This window comes from Enhydra lutris, unplaced genomic scaffold (genome assembly GCF_002288905.1).
Source record: "Enhydra lutris kenyoni isolate GAN:26980312 unplaced genomic scaffold, ASM228890v2 scaffoldscaffold12, whole genome shotgun sequence".
NCBI lineage: Eukaryota > Metazoa > Chordata > Mammalia > Carnivora > Mustelidae > Enhydra > Enhydra lutris.
In genome coordinates this window covers 43,848,734-43,869,571 of record NW_019154096.1, presented here as the reverse complement: position 1 = coordinate 43,869,571, position 20,838 = coordinate 43,848,734, and the positions used below count along the sequence as shown (strand labels likewise).

Genomic DNA, 20,838 nt, shown 5'->3' with positions numbered 1-20,838 from the left:
GTAGTAGGTAGGGTGGTAGAAAGAAGGACTTTTACTTTTTAAACACTATTGAGTTATTTTAATTTAACTAAGGCCTGCAATTCCTAGGGAATAGTGGAATATTTTACATTTTTGAGGGAATCACAGGCATAGTTGAACATACTTGACATATGTTGAACACCACGAACGATTAGCTTCAAGTAGCTCACAGTTTCAATGTTAGATCATACTATTTCTTTTGTTGTCATATCTCAGTGAAGCTAGATTTTCAATGGTTGCTGTGATTAAAAAAAATAAAATAAAAAGTACTACCCGAAAACAAAGACGAATAGGAAATAAAGTTGGCAATACCTAATCTGATTCCAAATCTTGAAAAGTTATGAAGTGGCCAGAAGGTATTATCTTTTTTTTTTTTTTTTAAGATTTTATTTATTTATTTGACAGAGAGAGAGAGCGAGAGCAGGAACACAGGCACGGGGTGTAGGAGAGGGAGAAGCAGGCTTCCCAAAGAACAGAAGTCTGATGCAGGGCTTAATCCCAGGACCCTGCAACCATGACCTCAGCCAAAGGCAGATACTTAACCAACTGAGCCACCCAGGTGCCCTCAAAAGGTTATTACCTTTACATTAAATAACTGTGGTAATTCTTAAAGTAATCTTTTTAATTTACATTAATTTTTTCAAATGGCTCTTGGTTAAGTATAGATAGTTATATATTAAGTAGTTTGGACCTACTACTTAGAAGAACTGATATATTTAGGGTGCCACGAAAAAATTACTGAGATAGAAGGTTGCCTCAAACCCACAAAGTCTAGAAAGCTCTGGTCATACCTGTCGGCAAGTGTGTGTGTGACACACACATTTCCACTCAATCACGATAATCAACATAAAACTTTTCTTGTACTTACCTCAGTGCTTGAAGCAACTAAGGAAAATTCACGAGAGAGATTAAGCTTAACGCCATCAAAATTTATTTCCGAAGGCCTTGCAATTGGGTCAGCACTAACAACATAAGATGGTCTAGGCACTCCATCTTGATTTAAATTAGATTCCATTCTGCAAAAATAACAGTAACTTCAGATAATCTTAATAAATTAGCATCTAAGCCACCCATGGTTTAAGAATTGAGTCCAGTCCACTACTAACCCCCATATAACTAGATTTCCAAAGAAGGAAAACATTAGACTGCCTCATCTGTAACATGATGACCCAGGGAAAAGACAATGATCAAAGTATTTACAGACTCTGAATCAAATAATAATGGCCACAGCCTACCACTACTACTCATATGACCCAACCTATAGGTAGATTCATCCAAAGAGATTTCATGAACAAAGGTAGCCCATTACATAAAACAGTATAAAACATTCAATCTCTGCCTGAAATCCTCTCAGAAATCAAAAAAGAGTAATTTATAATCTTGTGTTATTTTAGTTATTTAATGTCTTCTGAGAATGTTACCTATAAACTCTGTAACGTTTTAGCATTTAAGAGCTAAACTCGGTTATGTGCACAATTGAACTCTTTCTACTGAATTCTTCCAAATAATGCAAGTGAAAAGTGAAGTAATGTGTGATACTCTGTAAAGGCTTAAAAATTAAGGTGAATATGGAATAATGCATCCTGACACACTGTAGGCTTAAAAATTAAGGTGAATATGGAATAATGCATCCTGACACACTGTAAGGCTTAAAAATTAAGGTGAATATGGAATAATGCATCAAAATGTTACAACTAAATTAAACTTTAACTAAAAAATTTTAACATTCTAATAGTTATTGACAATCTACTAGATGAATAATACCACAAACAAATTCAGGACCAAAAGACTGAAACCACTAATGCCTTTTGGAGTTCTCTGACCCTGGGACTCCCCAATGTGCTGCAGAGAAAAATCACTTAAGACCATAAGCCCCCAATTCTAATTCTTCCTCTCCTTCCCCTCCCAAACTCCTAGTTCCCTTGCCTTTTTACCCTTCTAGTGGTCCTTCACTCTACTTTCTGGAAGGTCTCATGCTGTGGGGGACTTCCCTTGCATGCAATCCTGTCAAAGTGCTACCCCAGTAAACCTCCTTGTGTGTGATACCACCATACCGTGGTCATAGCTTTCTCCTTGATCAGCCCTGAAACCCACAAACTCAATACAACAGGGTTGTGTTTTTGTTTTTCCTAAATCTCCAAAAGACAAAGGAAATTATTTACTGTGCACAAAGCCCAGCAAACTACACGATCAACCAAACATACACTTAAACAAGTTTAGTACCTTGACTGCTTTTGTCTTTATTGTATTAAATCAGTGACATAATAAAAATGGGATAATTACTTAAATGTAGTTTAATAGAATATTTCAAACATGCAATGTACGGATGAATATTAAGAAAAAGGGTATGTGATAGAGTAAAAATAACCACTGATCTACAACATAGAGGAAAAGTTTGCAAAAACATTAAAGCAATGGCTTGACATCACATAAATCAAATTTTATGGAAATGCCCATGAACTTGGAAGATAAATTTCACTTTGTCTTCAATTAATTTCTGGTTTAAAAAACAGATAAATCTTTTATTAAATTATTGAATTAAAAAGAATAACTAGGGGCGCCTGGGTGGGTCAGTGGGTTAAGCCTCTGCCTTCAGCTCAGGCCGTGATCCCAGGGTCTTGGGATCGGGCCCCACATCGGGCTCTCTGCTCAGCAGGGAGCCTGCTTCCCCCTCTCTCTCTGCCTGCCTCTCTGCCTACTTGTGATCTCTGTCAAATAAATAAATAAAATAGGCTTAAAAATTAAGGTGAATATGGAATAATGCATCCTGACACACTGTAGGCTTAAAAATTAAGGTGAATATGGAATAATGCATCCTGACACACTGTAAGGCTTAAAAATTAAGGTGAATATGGAATAATGCATCAAAATGTTACAACTAAATTAAACTTTAACTAAAAAATTTTAACATTCTAATAGTTATTGACAATCTACTAGATGAATAATACCACAAACAAATTCAGGACCAAAAGACTGAAACCACTAATGCCTTTTGGAGTTCTCTGACCCTGGGACTCCCCAATGTGCTGCAGAGAAAAATCACTTAAGACCATAAGCCCCCAATTCTAATTCTTCCTCTCCTTCCCCTCCCAAACTCCTAGTTCCCTTGCCTTTTTACCCTTCTAGTGGTCCTTCACTCTACTTTCTGGAAGGTCTCATGCTGTGGGGGACTTCCCTTGCATGCAATCCTGTCAAAGTGCTACCCCAGTAAACCTCCTTGTGTGTGATACCACCATACCGTGGTCATAGCTTTCTCCTTGATCAGCCCTGAAACCCACAAACTCAATACAACAGGGTTGTGTTTTTGTTTTTCCTAAATCTCCAAAAGACAAAGGAAATTATTTACTGTGCACAAAGCCCAGCAAACTACACGATCAACCAAACATACACTTAAACAAGTTTAGTACCTTGACTGCTTTTGTCTTTATTGTATTAAATCAGTGACATAATAAAAATGGGATAATTACTTAAATGTAGTTTAATAGAATATTTCAAACATGCAATGTACGGATGAATATTAAGAAAAAGGGTATGTGATAGAGTAAAAATAACCACTGATCTACAACATAGAGGAAAAGTTTGCAAAAACATTAAAGCAATGGCTTGACATCACATAAATCAAATTTTATGGAAATGCCCATGAACTTGGAAGATAAATTTCACTTTGTCTTCAATTAATTTCTGGTTTAAAAAACAGATAAATCTTTTATTAAATTACTGAATTAAAAAGAATAACTAGGGGCGCCTGGGTGGGTCAGTGGGTTAAGCCTCTGCCTTCAGCTCAGGCCGTGATCCCAGGGTCTTGGGATCGGGCCCCACATCGGGCTCTCTGCTCAGCAGGGAGCCTGCTTCCCCCTCTCTCTCTGCCTGCCTCTCTGCCTACTTGTGATCTCTGTCAAATAAATAAATAAAATCTTTAAAAAAAAAAAAAAAGAATAACTATATCTCTTTTAAAAAGTAAGGTTACAGTATTTGTTCTTGTTCATGTTTAGTTTCAATAAACTGCCTCTTAACATTTATAAAATTGTTGAGACGTACTGTCACATCTTGTACTTTTGGTTAACTTCTACTTGCATGTGAGAAGTTAACTTCTCCCTAACTAGACTACAGATCTCTTGACAGCAAGAACTTTCTTTGTCTTATACTACTCTGTATCCCCTACAACTCATTCAGAGATGCATGAGTGATAAAAACTACCTGTCTGATGACTTAAATAGTAATAATAAAATCCTCTAAACCAAAGAAATATAAAAATTGGTACTACTCTTTCAGTGATAATTATCTTTAGCAGCAGCAGTGTTCAAGACTTCATTTCTCATTTCAGAAGGCTGTTCCCATGACTGAAAATTGCATCTTTTATCTTCTCTCCAGTGAGAGTCCATGGTTGAACACTGGTGACAGATAACAAATCTGCTACTCAATGAGGTTTCTGAATGTCATCCACAAAATGCAGTCTCAAATATCTATCATCTAACTGATGAATCCTTTATATGATTTTTCAAATCGAAGTCTTGGGTCTTGGACATCTAAATATATATATATATATAGAGAGAGAGAGAGAGAGCACTATCTCTGCTTCTGGGTAAACATGCTACTTGGTTTTAAAACCAACAAAAGCAAACCTGAATCTGGTCACTTTAAGCAAGAATTGCTTAAGGCACGAACTTGTGTCAACTAATCATTCAGCAAAGACTATTAGACGGTGTGTCAGGCAAGAATCACTGAAGCAGGTAGTGGAACAACATGGAGGGAAACATTCTAAAGAGGGGGATGAGAGCAATAATTGAATTCGCCACACACACTCCCTTCCACTTGGTACTGCAAAGCCTAAGAGGGCAAGCCCCAGGCACCTGCGGCAGCCTGGAAATTAACGCACAGATGGCCGCGACAGGGCTCCCTACAAAAAGAGGTCATAGCACCTGCCAAGCAAACTGCTCACCTCGGGGATTCAGAAAACTAGGCTTGGCAATGGAGACCTGCGCCTCAACAGCAGCAGCAGCAAAGCAATAGTAAAAACATTAATGACTGCAAACACCTGGTGCCTAATATATACTAGCACTGTTTCTAACAACTTTCCATACTATATTATCTTCACAAGGACCGAAAACAAGTACTATTATTAGTAGCCCTTTTAACAGATGACCCAGAGAGATTAAATATGTTGCCTTGCCTCCCTCAGCGAATATGCGGTGGAGACAAGATTTAAGCTCCAACCCAAGTAGCATGGCTCAACCCTACGATGCGCAGGCGGCGCCCACTGTCCCCAGGAGCACCCATCGCCCTACAACCCAGTTCCTGAAAGAATCCTCACGGGCATCGCGATCCCCGTCGGAAGGCACTCACACCGCCAGCGCGTTTCCCAGCCTCAGGCCTCGTATATGCGCAGTCACCCCACCTCCTTCTTCGCACCCTCACCTGGACGCACCGCTTCACCTGCAAAAATTGTCTGGGCCGCCCAATCTACGCGCAGCACCGCGGTGTTTTCGTTTTCAAATTCAAACAATGGCGGCGAAGTTAGCGCACGGAACGCTGGGAGTGGGCGGAGCTTCCGGAACGACCTCCGGGACCGCGGAGACTCGCGCGGTGGGTTTCCCACCCGCTCCCGGAAGAAGCTTTCAAATCTGGGGCGGATCTCAGGACGCCGCTAGTCACTGGGCGGAGGGGCTGGTGGGCCGCGGGCGGGAGGAGGGCTGGAGCTCTGCGCCGAGTCAGGTGTGCAGAGCGGGCTGGGGCGCTGCATGGTTGCTGCGATGGCTACCACCTCTGTTGGCGTGGACGCCAAGTCTCGGATACAGTCCTGCAGATGAGACGTAGCAAAGGCCTGGAGGTGAGGCCGCTGCCACCGCACTTGGCCCCGTGACTCCCCCAGGGACCGGCGGAGGAACGGAGAGTTAGCCTCTGCCCTGACGCGTCCCCGCAGGCGGGAGCAGGCTTCGCCTCCCCGAGAGTCGCTTAGAACTAGGGCAGTCCGCACCCAAAGGGAGACTTCTATCGCTGCCTGACCCCACCTGTCATCCCCAGTGACCCTCCTGGTCGGACGAAATAAGTTTCTCCCAGAATAAACTTTTATAGGCATTTTCTTTTCTTTTCTTTTTTCTTTTTTAATCTTTCTTGCCATTCCGAAAATATAAAGCACCTACCGCTGCCAGGCGCTGTGCTGTGACAGTCTAAAAATCCCATGCGTAGGCAAGGTCTTTGCTCAAAACGTAAGTGCCAGTACAGCCTTATCTGCTTCTTTTAAAGTGATCCTGTTCTTTTGTGTGTTGCTATAATATTCACGACAAGCATTTATTACTTAGGCCGCCTCTCCCTGCTGTGCTTGATTTTAAAGAAAAATAACTGCTAAGGTTAATTGAAATTTTACCTTGTGGCAGTCTTGAAATTAAGCATATAAAGTGGATCGTTTTAATAATCCTGAGAACAGCCCTTTGAGGTAGGTACTATTATTAACCCCATTTTATCGATTCCGAGGAAACTGAGTTCATATGGTTAAGTAATTTGCTAAAAAACCTATGGCTATTAAGGGAGGAATTGGGAATTGAAGTCAGCGGAATGATTTCATAGACCCACCCTCTTACATAGGGTCTTATTTTTTACTATTTTGCTTGATTAGGAGCAGTTTTAGAATACCTACTTTGATGAACTTCAAGTCTTCCTTACCTTATCATTCTATGTATCTCCCTCCACTTACCTCTTCTCTAACTAACTTCCCACTGTCTCCTCCTTCAGTTCATCTTCTTTCCCCACAAGATAATCATTTAAAGTGAGCCATTTTGGAGTAGAGGAGAGGATGCAAGGCCAAGAGTTAAAATGAACAGAGAAGGGGCGCCTGGGTGGCTCAGTGGGTTAAAGCCTCTGCCTTCCGCTCAGGTCATGATCCCAGGGTCCTGCGATCCAGCCACGCATCGGGCTCTCCGCTTGGCCAGGAGCCTGCTTCCCTTCCTCTCCCTCCCGCTGTCTCTCTGCCTACTTGTGATCTCTGTCAAATAAATAAAATTTTTTTAAAAAAATGAACAGAGAAAGTCAATGTAAAGGGGAAGACACGAGGAAAGATAAAATAAAAGCTATGTCCTCCTCTCCAGGCTGGGACGAAAGTCTTTGGTGAACTCAGTGTCAAAGTCTCCTTTGCTCTTTCAGGCAGGTCTACCCCTAAATCTGTGTTTCTTGTCATACCTCACAACATCTTTATTGCTTTTATTTTAAGATTTATTTATTTATTTATTTGGCGGGGGGAGAGAGAGCGCGAGCGCGCGCGAGTGCACAACGGTGGGGGGGGGGGGGGGGCAGAGGGAGAGGGAGAAGCAGACTCCCCTGCTGAGCAGGGAGCCCAACCCAGGACCGGGAAATCATTACCAGAGCCCGAGGGGAAGGGAGATCCTATGCAACTAAGCTACCCAGGCACCCCTGCCTTTCTTTCTTTTACCAGCTGTTACTGAGTCCTGCCTCCTGAACCCTCCAGGGGTTCTGTTTATTTATTATTTGACAAATACTTATTGAAATCCTGCTTGCTATGTGCCAAATGCTAGGCTGGAAGTTAGGGAAACAGTGGAGGAGAGTGAGCAAAATAGACACTTACCCTCAAGGAGCTTACTTTCTAATGGGAGAACCAATCAAGTTTAAAAATACAAATAATTGAGAAATTACAACTGTACTGAGTGGTTTCAAGGAAAGTATTCTAAGAGCTGTAAGACTATGTCACGGGGAATCTGAGAAAATAATGTTTGATCTGCATCTCCACAGCTCATTAGGAAATTAACCAGGTTTTAAAAAGAGAGAAAGGAGTAAGCATTCCAAGCATAGGAAAAATAATACCAGATACAGGGGAAGCAAAAAAAAAAAAAAATCCAATGGATTCTCTTATTTTTATCTTGCTCCCAGAAGCAGCCACACAGTTAAATGTTTGAGCCTTGCCACCTCATTTGTCTTCTGGGTCAGCAAAAAGTCATTTTGTCCTTGTTTACTCCCAACCTTACTAACCACCTGTCTTAATCTCCTTTTCTATCTTTTCTATCTAACCTCTAAATTATGGGCATCCTCAGAGCTTGGTCCTGAACCCACCTTTTTCTCTCCACTATAGTCGTCCTTTTGGCAACCTCATCAACTCCCGTGGTTTTAAGTATCTTTATCCTTACTGGTGACTTCCAAATTCCTCGTCCTTTCCAGACCTCTCCTCTGAACGCCAGACAGATGCAAATACCTGAGTACCCACTTAACATCTCTACTCTATTCAATATGGGACGGTGATTTTTCACTCCAAACCCCAACTTCTCTCCTTCCCAATCTCCATCTCAGTGAATGACACCACCATGTCCCTGCCCAGTTACTCAAGACAAATAAAAGAATCATCCTTAGGTCCTCCTTTTCCCTCAGCAGCTTCACTCAGTTCATAAACAAATTTATCTGTTGTGCTTTTGTGTTATAAGTAAAATAAACACCTATTTCCCTTTTCATTGCCCAGACCACCATAGCCTCCCAACTTGTCTTCCTGCTTAAGATCCTGCTCTCCTCCACAACATTCTTCGTAGAGCAACCAAACTAATTTCAAGGTGTAATGATCAAGTCACTCCCTGTCTTAAAGCTCTTCAGTGATTTCAGAAAAAATTCATATTTATGTTTTTAAGGGAAGAAAATAGATAAAAGAATTTAAAAATACACTAAGTTTTGTGTAAGAAAGAAGAAATGAAAGTATACATACATACATTCTACACACATGTTGGACCTGTTTTTTAAGAAATAAATTCAAAAACTCTAAATCAGAAAATTAGCTGAAAATAGTTCCCTGTGGGGGTAGGAATGTTTTGCAGGGACTAGTGATGGCAGTGTGGCTTCTCTGAATAACCTATATAAATATATGTATATATACATGTGTGTGTGTGTGTGTGTGTGTGTGTATACATACACGTATATATATAAATTTTTTTTGCCTTTTCAAAACATTAAATCTAGGGGCGTCTGCGTGGCTCGGTTAAGCCTCTGCCTTCAGCTTAGGTCATGATCTCAGGGTCCTGGGATCAAGCCCCACATCGGGCTCTCTGCTCGGCGGGCAGCCTGCTTCCCCCCTCTCTCTGCCTGCCTCTCTTTCTACTTGTGATCTCTCTGTCAAATAAATAAATAAATAATCTTTTTTAAAAAAAACTTTTAAAAAGAAAAACGTTAAATCTAAAGCCCTGGAAATAAAACCAAGCCCTAAAATTTAATACAAAGAAAGAAATGAACATACTTGAATATCAATTTGCCAGCATAACTATACAGAGAAAAAGCATTCAGTCAATTAACTGAGCACAGTACTCTATCAACTGGAATTAGGAGTTGTACAGTGCAAAGAAATCAATAACTTCACCTAGTAGGTTTGATGTTGAAAGGGGTATTGGTGTAGCAATTTTGAAACTACTATGCATGAGTTATAGGACAATGCAAATGAGGAAATAGATTCATGTTGCTTAGAACTGAGGTTCTCACAGTAGGAGAAGAAGATAACAAATACAGAATGATAGAGGCTAAGGAAGAATCCCACATTGCTGGATTTGAATTGGTGGTAGTAAAATCAAGTTATGATTTTTTTTTTTAATCTCAATTGGTCCATTAACAGGACCTAGAGGCATAGAAACCCCAACTCCCCAGTGAGAAGAAGCACACCTAGCATCAAGCCACCCACACAGTTGCTAAATACCATTCATCACTAAAATGAAATAGTGCTCCTTGGAGAGAAGGCTAATTCATACCTGGAGCAAAGAAATTGCAAAATGAGCCTAGAACATTCTTCTCAGAAACCAAAGAAGTTCTTAGAGATTAACAGGGACATTTCAAAGGATATTGGACCTGGATTAACAGAGCTGCTGTTGACCACACTTGAAGCAATTTGAGCATTGAAAAGAGTAATAATGTGGTGAGAAACCAAAACAGATTTAATTTTTTTTAAGTTGTCTCCATGAAAAGGAGAAATGAAATAAAAATGAAAAGTTCTTCTTTACACAGGAATGCCAGTTAATGAATACAAATGAAACAATAAATAGAAAATCCCCATTTTGCACTTTCCAATATAAAAATTAATATGGGTAGGGATGCCTGGATGGTTCAGGTGTTTAAGCATCAGTCTTCAGCTCAGGTCATGATCCCTGGGTCCTGGGATTGAGTCCTGCTTCTCCCTCTGCCTGCTGCTACCCATGCGTGTGTGCTCACTCAATCTCTCTCTCTCTCTCCGTCTGGCAAATAAATAAAATCTTATAGATACATGCTGAAACAGTGGCTGAAATGAAATGAAATGCTAAAATCATTGGCTGAAAGGTTGTTGGGGAAGAGGACTTTAACACTATCTCAAAGAGCGTCCTAGAGATGATTTCACAATCATAAAGGGAAAGGGTAATATTACAACATAGAGATTTATTTATTAGATATACCTTAGCCAAATGAGGAAACAGCATCACCAACAATGGAGCAATTTATCACCTGATGATATCTGTGCCAGAAATGTTTAACCTAAATCTAACTATGAAGAAACAAAACAAAACAAAAACAATATAGAACACTGTAAAAGACAACAGTCCTAGGTTCTTCAAAAAATGTCAAGGGAAATAGTGTCAGCGTCAAGGGAAAAAAAAAATTAGGTGGAGGATTGCATTAGTCAGGAGACAGATATTACAAACGAAATTCATAAATCTTGGTCCATAATTGTTTTATTTTTTTTAAGAAGTAACTACAGAAAAACATTTTGTGGACAGTTGGAGAAATTTAAATACGGACTATAAGATAATACTGGACCAATATTAAATGTTTTGGCATGTGATAATCTGTGACTATGTAGAAGATTGTTTGGGGAAGATAACTTGCTTCACTATTCAGCAACTTACCTTCAAAAGATTTGGCCGAAAAATGAAGCAAAAACAAAAGAGAAATGAGAGGGAACAAGAAAATAGAACAGGGAAAATAGGAACAAAAAAGCAAATGTGGTAAAAAGGTAATAACAGGTGGATCTAGGTGGATCATCATCTCTACATGAAACAATGTACATTGTGCTACACTTCTAATTTTTAAAAACAATTTTTGAGATTTTCTAAAGTAAAAAGGAAAAAAAATTTTCTAATTCTTTACCATGATCTGTCAGGCCTTGTAGGATCACCCACTGGCCAACCTCACTTCCCTCTTCCTTTTATGCAATGAGGGTGTCTGCTCTGGGTACTTGACCAGGTTCTCTCTCGCATATATGAACCTTTGCATTGGTTGTTCCCTCCTCCCCATTCGTCATGTGGCTCACTGTTCTTTCCCCTTTAGATCTCTCTATAATAGTAACTTCTTTTTTTTTTTTTTTTTTAGGATTTTATTTATTTATTTATTTGACAGAGAGAGAGAGAGATCACAAGTAGGCAGAGCAGCAGACAGAGAGAGAGTGGGAAACAGACTCCCCACTGAGCAGAGAGCCCGGTACGGGGCTCAATTCCAGGACCCTGGGATCATGATCTGAGCCAAAGGCAGAGGTTCAACCCACTGAGCCACCCAGGCGCCCCTATAATAGTAACTTCTAAGAGAAGACTTCCTGTCTACCTTATCCCAATGGGCCCCCTTTTTTTAAATTTGTGAGCTCAATTCTATTTTCATACTTATTTACCACCAGCAGTTATTATATTCATCTGATTTTTGTTGTGTTTGTTGTTCCCCCACCTCCTCAAATATAAGTTCTTTGAGTACAAGAACTGTGTTTCTCCTGGTCACTGTGACTGTATAAATCCATGGTGATGAAATAAATATTTGTTGAACAATTAATGAAGGCAGATGTGGCTGGGGTGAAGACTGTGGGGAGGGATGGCCCAAACCAAGTTTGCAGGGACAGGCCAAGACTGGATCCTACAAGACTCAGTCAACTAAGCACTGATTTACGTCCTTCATCTAAGGACAATGAGAAACCAGTGGACTGTTTTAAGCATGAGCACAATACAATCTAATTTTTCCTCTGTGTTTTGAAAAGGTTAATCTCCTGGAGCAGAGAATGAAGGCAGCCAAAGAAGAGTTGCTGAACCGGTTAGGAGACGACAGCAGCCATCCTGGCAAGAGATGATAACGTGGATTCGCAGATACAGAAAAGTGGACAGGTTTCAGAGGTACTTTTTCCCTATATTTTCCATTTCAGCACCAGCCACTGGGTTTTCCCTTAGAAACAGAGCCAACTTGACAGAGATGCTTCAAATATCGTCCCCATTCCAAATAATTCCATCTGTCCCCTTGAAATGAGCATTAGCATAAGATGAAGAAATTGTTAAATTACATTAAGCTGATTTCCTTCTCTCCTCACAGCCTCTTCTGGTACTTTACCAGTCACAGCTAACTTGCCATGTGCCAGAGACTAAGCACTTTATATTCACTCAATCTTAATGGTAAACCCTGTGAGGTGTTTTGTTGTTATTATCCCCCTTGAACAGAAAAGAAAACTGAGGGGGCGCCTGGGTGGCTCAGTGGGTTAAAGCCTCTGCCTTCAGCTCAGGTCATGATCCCAGGGTCCTGGCATCGAGCCCCGCATCAGGCTCTCTGCTCAGTGGGGAGCCTGCTTCTCCCTCTCTCTCTGCCTGCCTCTCTGCCCACTTGTGATCTCTGTCAAATAAATAAATAAAATATTTTAGAAAAGAAACCTGAGGCATGGAACTAGTAAAGAGTAGTAAAGCTACCACAGAGATTAACATGGAAGTGTTAAGAAGTTTCATTCAGGTAATATTTGTAAAGTACTTATGAAAGTGCCTGACGCATGTTTCATAGTCACCTCTTAAATGTGTGTACATAGTAAACAATGGAATTGGAATCTGGGTAATCTGGCTCTATAGGGTGTACAGTTAACCACTGCATTCTATGGCCTCTCAAAGGTTAAACCCAACACCCCTGTAATTCTATTAAAAGAAGACCAAGTGCCTACCTTCTGTGCAAAGCCACCTCCAAAAGTGGGACTGACATAGTTTTTCAGCCCTGAAACTGATTATATATTGATTACAAAGGTTTCAATGGCAGATTCAACAAAAATTTGTCAAGCACCCAATATGCACCAAATGTTTCTACCCTTAAGAAGCCTTCGGTCTTGGGGCGCCTGGGTGGCTCAGTGGGTTAAAGCCTTTGCCTTCGGCTCGGGTCATGATCTCAGGGTCCTGGGATCGAGCCCCGCATCGGGCTCTCTGCTCAGCGGGGAGCCTGCTTCCTCCTCTCTCTCTCTGCCTGCCTCTCTGCCTACCTGTGATCTCTCTCTCTGTCAAATAAATAAATAAAATCTTTAAAAAAAAAAAAAAAAAAAAGAAGCCTTCGGTCTAAAGCAAACCCTTCTCAGAATGAGATTTCAAGAAAGAATTAATCTCTAATTTCTGAAGGTACCCAATATGTGTAATGCATTCATTTCTCTCCTGTGCATCTAGAGTGGTACTACTTCTGTAGCATCTGAGAACATTGAGAAAATAATCAACACAAATAATTTTGTATGCCTTGTGGTTTATATGGGGAACCCCATGTACAATTTCAAAACAATTTGGCTAATGTTATGGTAGACGTGTACAAGGAATAATAGGGGCAGAGTGAGTATAGCTTAAGAGTAAGAGCTCTGAAGTCAGACAGACTTGAGTTTGAATATAAGCTCATTATAGGAAGTGACCTCAGGAAGAATATTTTACTTTTTCAAGTCTTATGAAGTTGTAAAGATTAAAATAGCACATGTGAGTCATTTAATACAGTCCTGACACATAGTGGATTTTATGATTATTTTTATTAGATCTACTTCTTAAGTTGCTAGAATGTGAGCTCATGAGTGTGTGTCTTGGGCCACTAGAGCCCTGACACCTGAAACAGTGCCTTGCATGAAACAGCCGCTCAGTAAATATTTTTCAATTTCATAAATGTCATGATTTATGACATTATTTCTTAAAGTGCCATGTGGGCTAAAATGAGTAAGTGGCAGGGAACTGCCAAGGGAGGCAGTTTCAGGCAATGAGAACAAGACAAGAGCATGCCAGAGTTTCCAAAACCATGTACTACTGTGAGTACGTAGTTCACTGTGACTGTGAGTATTGCTAACATGGATGACGACAGGAAATGAAAAAAGTAGGCTGGGCCTAGACCCTAGAGGGCCCGGTATGACATGCTAAAGAGAGTGGGAATTACATTCTATGAGCCATAGGAGGCTGCAGAGACGTGGAGGAAGAGAAGCAATGGGGAGAACTGGGTCTATAACCTGTCAGTCTTACAATGTGGGAGCCAAGAGATGAAGGATCGGGATGTCGAAGTTTATTTTGTAGAGGTGCAGAGATAGCCAGTAGAGGAAGAAAATATAACCATAAGGCTCTTTAGCTAAATGCTTGTCATTATAGGAAGTAAATAGATGATATCTATAATTGATATGAGAAGAAATAAGACTAGGAGCATGCTATTCAAAGATATGCCAAAAGAACTAAAATTGTAAGAGTGGTTGCCTCTGGGAAGCAGGACTAGAGATGTGGAATAGGGGAGGATATTTAAGCTCTTCTTACATTTGTAGTAAACATTTTTTAAAGTAGTTCATCAGAGGAAAGAAGGAAAAATACCACTCTTTTATTAAGCACTCATTGTATGTTAAGCCGTAAAGATCCCATCACCTCCTTACTGAATGAGGCTCCCTGCTCCTGTGAGCCGGCAGAGACTGTACCATTGACTACCTTTCTAGAACACACTAGACTAGTACTTGTCTGAGAGCTCCTGTGCTTTCCGTTCCATCTCTGCTTTCCAAGTGTCTTGGTGTTACTAACTCCTTATTATTCAATGTTCATTTCAAACACCTTCCCCAATGAGACTATCTTGCCCACACTACCTGAACTTGTTCCCTTCACCCCCCAACCGGTTACTTTCTATCACATTGGCCTATTTTACCTTCTTCATAGCACTTAGAACAATTGAAATTACCTGATTTGTTTACACTATATCTTCCCAACCACAACGTAAGCTTACAAGACCAGGATCTCATCCATCTTGTTCACCACTATATCCCTAGTATTCACAACAGTGACTGGTAAATAGTAGATGCTCAATAAATATTTGTTCAGTGAATGAAGTCTTGCAGGTGTGCTATGGACTTCTAACATCCAAGGATAATGTCCTTGAAGACTCTGATGGTGTAGCATTTTTTTAAAATTTTTTTTGGTGTCCCTAGTACCTAGGCATAGGGCCTGGTTCAGAATATGAGCTATTGTAAGTTTTCATTAGGTATTCAATAAAAGTTTATTATTTGAATGTATAAATAAATTAATGCTGTATACTTTCTTATATGCTATTTCATTATCCTTAACACCTTAGTATTTCCTAATAAAAATATATACACACTTAACCTGGAATGGGTTTCCCACTGTCTAGACCCTTCCAAGTGCCAAAGCTGGGGCTTCTGATTCTACTCCATCTTCAGTTTTCTCTGGTGGTGAAGGAACTCAGATTATTCTGAAAAGTGTGTCCAATTGGCAAGGGTGAATTCCATAGAGAGCAGGTCAAGTGGGAGTCTAGCAAAGTCTTAGGGCACAGGTGGACATCCTTCACCTGGTTGGTGCAAGAAGCCAAGTGCAGGTGCTATAAGGGCCTCCTGGTGACGACAACAGCATGTATGGCTTCTCTACACAGAGTGGCATGCTCATTCAAATGTTGGGGGTGGTCTGCAGTCACTGACCAGCAACCATCACTTCTCATGGGGTCTCTCTCTGTATGCCCTTTTTTGGAAGTCAGTCAATTGGATATTAACTGTTTCTTTCTCTTTGTATCCCTAATCTAACAATCTCAGTTCTCCACAAATCCACACAGAAAGATCTAACCCCATGGAAGTGTTGGGCAGGAAAGAAAAGCTCAGCACTAACATTTCAAGACCTTTTGTCACTGCTCACAACATAACAAATAAGAAAAACAACAACATTCCATTGCCAAAATGGAACTACTTAAAATCAAAATGGTCCTATTTATAGATCATGTCTTGCATTGCTTTCAAAATACACAGGGCAGTGCTAGTGGACCTCACATACATATTCAACAACAATTATAGACTTTCTGCTGCATTTATCTATTCCAAAGAGTTCTATTTCTGATGACCTATTTTAAGATTCTAGCTTCCTCAGAAAGAGGAACTAGGATTGTGCCAACATGATCTTTTTATTGTAGAAAATATTGCACTTTTTGGATTTTAGTTACTAGGGAATATAATGATGGCACGAATAGCATGGCCATTTTTCGTTAAAGCCATTGAATTACTGTGATTAATTGATAAATAGTGAGATTAGTTTCAATAAATCCCTCAAAAAATGCAATCTTTGCTGTATGCCAATAGGACCTTTGTGATGAGGAGGAAGGGAGGGAAGAAGGGGAAGAAGAAGAAGAAGAAGAGGGGAAATGAGGAAGAAGAAAAAAGAAATACATATTTACATACTGTTCATTTTCAGTTATCTAAAAGAATATATTTGAGTCTTTGGTCACAGAGGTGTAGAATATTAGGAACATATAATGGACCTGATAGTCTGGTTCAACTTTTTTATTTTATGGGGGGCGGGGAATAAAACAAGGTTCTGAAAAATTAAGTGACATGCCCAAGCATAACCCATTTCTTAAAAAATAGATAAACAAGAAAAAAATACCAAGGTATGAATAATTAGTATAGTATGATCTCATATTAGCAATTTTGAGGATGACACACATTTTTAAAAACTGCATGAACAAGCTCCTCTCTAACAGTCAGAAAACTAGCATTGGTTTTATTTCCCAAATTCCTTTCATCCCAACTCCCCCAGAATTTTACCCTAATATAAATTTTTTACCCTAATGAAGTGTTTGTGTCAAATAGGGCTTTTATTAATCACCTTATCATGTCTCTCAAACAAAAATCCTTATATAGATGTTATTTTTTATTCCAAGTTAAAAGCACAGTTCTGTAGTTATCATGACAATTATTATTATTTTACAGGAAGTTAAAACAATATAAATATATTAAATATTTTTTATAATTACCAACATTTAAGTAGAAATTTTCAGAAACATACCATTTATTGAGATTAATGGGGATTTATTTTTCCATTAATTCATGTGCTCATGGAAGAATATTATATCTAAAATGGGACAGATTATCATTTCTGTTGCTGTTTTTCATTTTTATATGTGTAAGCATATAGTTGCCTAATAGGGGTGCAAAGACCATGACCAGAGCCAAAGGCGTCTGCCTTTGGCTCTGGTCATGGTCTTAGCATCTTGGGATCAAGCCCCACATCAAGACCCACCTCAGGCTCCCTGCTCAGTGGGGAGCCTGCTTCTCCCTCTCCTTCTGCTGCTCCCCCTGCTTGTGCTTTCCCTCATTCTCCCACTCTCTGTCAAATAAATAAATAAAATCTAAAAATAAATAAGTAAAATTGGCTTATACAGAAAATAATGTAGGAACAGAAAGACTTTATGACAACATCACCCAATTCTTTAAGCAGCTTTCAAATTAGATGCCAAAAACAAGAGTGACTTATTATCTGAAATTATTTTTAAAGACTTATCACCTAACAGTTCAATTAGGTCTTCTTTAATTTTCTTGAAAGCTATAAATTAGAAAGAGCTTTATTACACAGACATTAGAGTCTCAAACTCTTAAACTACACCAAAAAGGATTTATCAGAAATCAACAAGTAGGGCACCTGGGTGGCTCAGTGGGTTAAGCCTCTGCCTTCAGCTCAGGTCGTGATCCCAGGGTCCTGGGATTGAGTGCCACATCAAGCTCTCTGCTTAGCAGAGAGCTAAGATTTTATTTATTTGACACACAGAGAGAGAGATCACAAGTAGGCAGAGAGGCAGACAGAAAGAGAGGGGGAAGCAGGCTCTCCACTGAGCAGAGAGCCCGATGCAGGACTCGATCCCAGGACCCTGAGATCATGACCTGAGCCGAAGGCAGAGGCTTAACCCACTGAGCCACCCAGGCGCCCTGTTAATGTCTGTTTTAAGGAATAATATCAAAAACACTGAGAGCTGAGTTATAGAATCTGTGTTGTACAATGTATTTCCAAAAGCAGTCAAGATTTAAGTGATACACAAGCACCTGGGTGGCTCAATTGGTTAAATGGCTAATTCAATTTCGGCTCAGGTCATTAACACAGGGTTGTGAGATTGAACCCCAAGTCCAACTCTGTGCTCAGCGGGGAGTCTGAGGATTCTTTCTTACCCTCTGCCCCTCCCCCAACTCGTGCTCATTCTCTCTCTCTCTGTGTCTCTCTAAAATAAATAAATAAATCTTTTTTAAAAAGATTAAAATCACACAGATCTAATATAAATCATTTTACATTAGTTAATTAAAACAAAGTAATACTTTTTTTATTGCTTAACTAGTGGTAATGCAAAGTGGTATCCAGCTAAAACTAGAAGTTACTGATGTAGCAAGACCTATGAGAGTAGGTATTATATTCTTTAAGAAATGTACATATGCATAATTTGAATTCTGATGTTAAATTTCTTAACATAATAGAAAGCATGCTTAAAAATCAGAGATAAAAGGGACGCCTGGGTGGCTCAGTTGGTTAAGCGGCTGCCTTCGGCTCAGGTCATGATCCCAGCGTCCTGGGATCGAGTCCCACATCGGGCTCCCTGCTCCGCAGGGAGCCTGCTTCTCCCTCTGCCTCTGCCTGCCACTCTGTCTGCCTGTGCTCACTCTCTCCGACAAATAAATAAATAAATAAAATCTTAAAAAAAAATCAGAGATAAAGTCATTAATTGCATTAGACATCACAACCAAACTTTTCTTATGTGTTTAATGAAAGATAAAGGTATATAATAATTAGACTAATTAAAGCCAGCTGCTGTAAAAAACAACTCCACACTGTTTTGTTTCTCATTCATTTCTGATATACTACCATTGTGAGTACTACCCTGGGCAACTGCCTTCAAAATACTGCCTTGAATCCTTTCAGTCGGTGATCTGCAGTATTGACCTCCATGGACTTAACAGAGGGGAAACAGAACTTGAATAAGGGTGCCAGAAGGATTTCTTACTGGGTCTGGAAGTGATGTATGTTACTGCTGCTCATATTCCGTTGGAAGGAACCCAATCTAACTGCAGGGGAGAGTGGGAAATGTGGTTTCCCTACACATTCAGGAAGAGGAAACCCAGTTGATGAGCATATGGCCAATCTCTCTCACAAAGCTGTTAACTAATTTGTCCAGCAGCTAGCGAATTCATGTGTTGTTATTGGGAGATAGTAAAAATTAAATAATTCAGAAGATGAAATAAAATGGGAATTGACTATAATCAGAATAAATATCCCATGATCTGCTTTGATAAAATAGGTTTAATTACTTTATTGGATGATATATAACTAATCTGTGAGAAATCTTGTAAAAATTTGATCTGTGAGTATTAATCAATGTCTCTTTTAAAAGTTGGTATTTCTGGGCGCCTGGGTGGCTCAGTGGGTTGGGCCGCTGCCTTCGGCTCAGGTCATGATCTCAGGGTCCTGGGATCGAGTCCCGCATCGGGCTCTCTGCTCAGCAGGGAGCCTGTTTCCCTTCCTCTCTCTCTGCCTGCCTCTCTGCCTACTTGTGATCTCTGTCTGTCAAATAAATAAATAAAATCTTTAAAAAAAAAAAAAAGTTGGTATTTCTGGGACGCCTGGGTGGCTCAGTTGGTTAAGCAGCTGCCTTCGGCTCAGGTCATGATCCCAGCGTCCTGGGATCAAGTCCCACATCGGGCTCCTTGCTCGTCAGGGAACCTGCTTCTCCCTCTGCCTCTGCCTGCCATTCTGTCTGCCTGTGCTCGCTCTCTCTCCCTCTCTCTCTCTGACAAATAAATAAATAAAATCTTTAAAAAAATAAAAAAATAAAAAAAATAAAAGTTGGTATTTCTGAAAAAACATTTCAGTTACACTAAGAGATAGTCAGCATTGCTACCACTACTATTCAGGCTATTTGGAGGTGCTTTTCTTTCCAGCTAAAGACAAGTGCCAAGGTGTGTATTTTTTTAAATAGCTGGAAAGAATTGCTTACATTTAAAAAGGTTTTTTTTTTTAAAGCTCTTTTCTTTGCTATCATAGAACTCTCTCTCAAGAGCATTGCATTCTTTGATAGTAGTCCAAAAACAGCCAAAAACATAGTCACCCCACTGCTCATTCTCATTTAATTCAGAGCATCCCAACACTGGCCAAAATACTCTGGTTCCAAAGCAACACCTTGCTCTTAGAAGAAATATGTCTAAGAAGGACAAGCCTCAAGCAAGTTTCTCTGTGCTTTGATTAATTGTTCAAGGAGATCTCCCCCAAACCAGTCATTAGAATTGTTCTTTTGTTGGGCAACCAGGAGATTTTTACTCCTTGGAACAACACACCATAAAGTAGATTAGACTATAGTGAAGGCAGAGGCAAGAATGCAGACTGTTTGCTCAGGAAAAAGGAAAAAAGAGTATGTTGAAGGAAAAAAATAGGGCGTTAGAGTCAAAGAGGTAGATCCCAGGCTTCGTGAGTTAGAAGTTTGTGACACTAGGCAAGGTCAACAGACCTTTCTGAATCTGATGCTTCTTAAATACCAGCTTCCCTGTGTGCCAGCCTGGCACACAGAAGATACCCAGTAAATGGTACTTATTAGTATAGTCAAATGGGAGAGACCAGTGCTGAAAAGTAATGTGAGAGCAATCTTGCCCTACCTGACAGATATGATCTCTTCCTCTCCTAAGGGAGAGAATCCTCATTGGATTTTATTCATTTCTCATATTTACTTACTAAATTTTAAGCTTTTCTGTGATTACAGCACCTGTGCTCTACTCATTTTATAAACCCCTCAGCTCTTGGACTCCTCTTGCACCTTCTGGGAAAAGGGGGAAGGACTTGGGACTGAATCAACAGT

General features: G+C 40.0%; 2 protein-coding genes across 2 annotated transcripts in view; one reads left to right on the top strand and one right to left on the bottom strand.

Moving 5' to 3' along the window:
* Nucleotides 1-5,503, bottom strand: part of LOC111145285 (kinesin family member 20B) — a 77,496-nt gene extending 71,993 nt beyond the window's left edge. Inside the window, exons 1-2 of the mRNA XM_022500119.1 lie at nucleotides 5,434-5,503; nucleotides 887-1,034 (exon numbers count right to left, since the gene is read on the bottom strand). Of these exons, the coding sequence (XP_022355827.1) occupies nucleotides 887-1,033 (147 nt within the window). The 5' untranslated portion in view covers nucleotide 1,034; nucleotides 5,434-5,503. The remainder of the gene's footprint in view (nucleotides 1-886; nucleotides 1,035-5,433) is intronic.
* A 305-nt stretch (nucleotides 5,504-5,808) lies between these two features.
* The window catches only part of LOC111144971 (pantothenate kinase 1), a 110,483-nt gene continuing 95,453 nt past the window's right edge, over nucleotides 5,809-20,838 (top strand). Inside the window, exons 1-2 of the mRNA XM_022499607.1 lie at nucleotides 5,809-5,845; nucleotides 11,978-12,110. The gene's annotated coding sequence lies outside the window, so the exon portion shown is untranslated. The remainder of the gene's footprint in view (nucleotides 5,846-11,977; nucleotides 12,111-20,838) is intronic.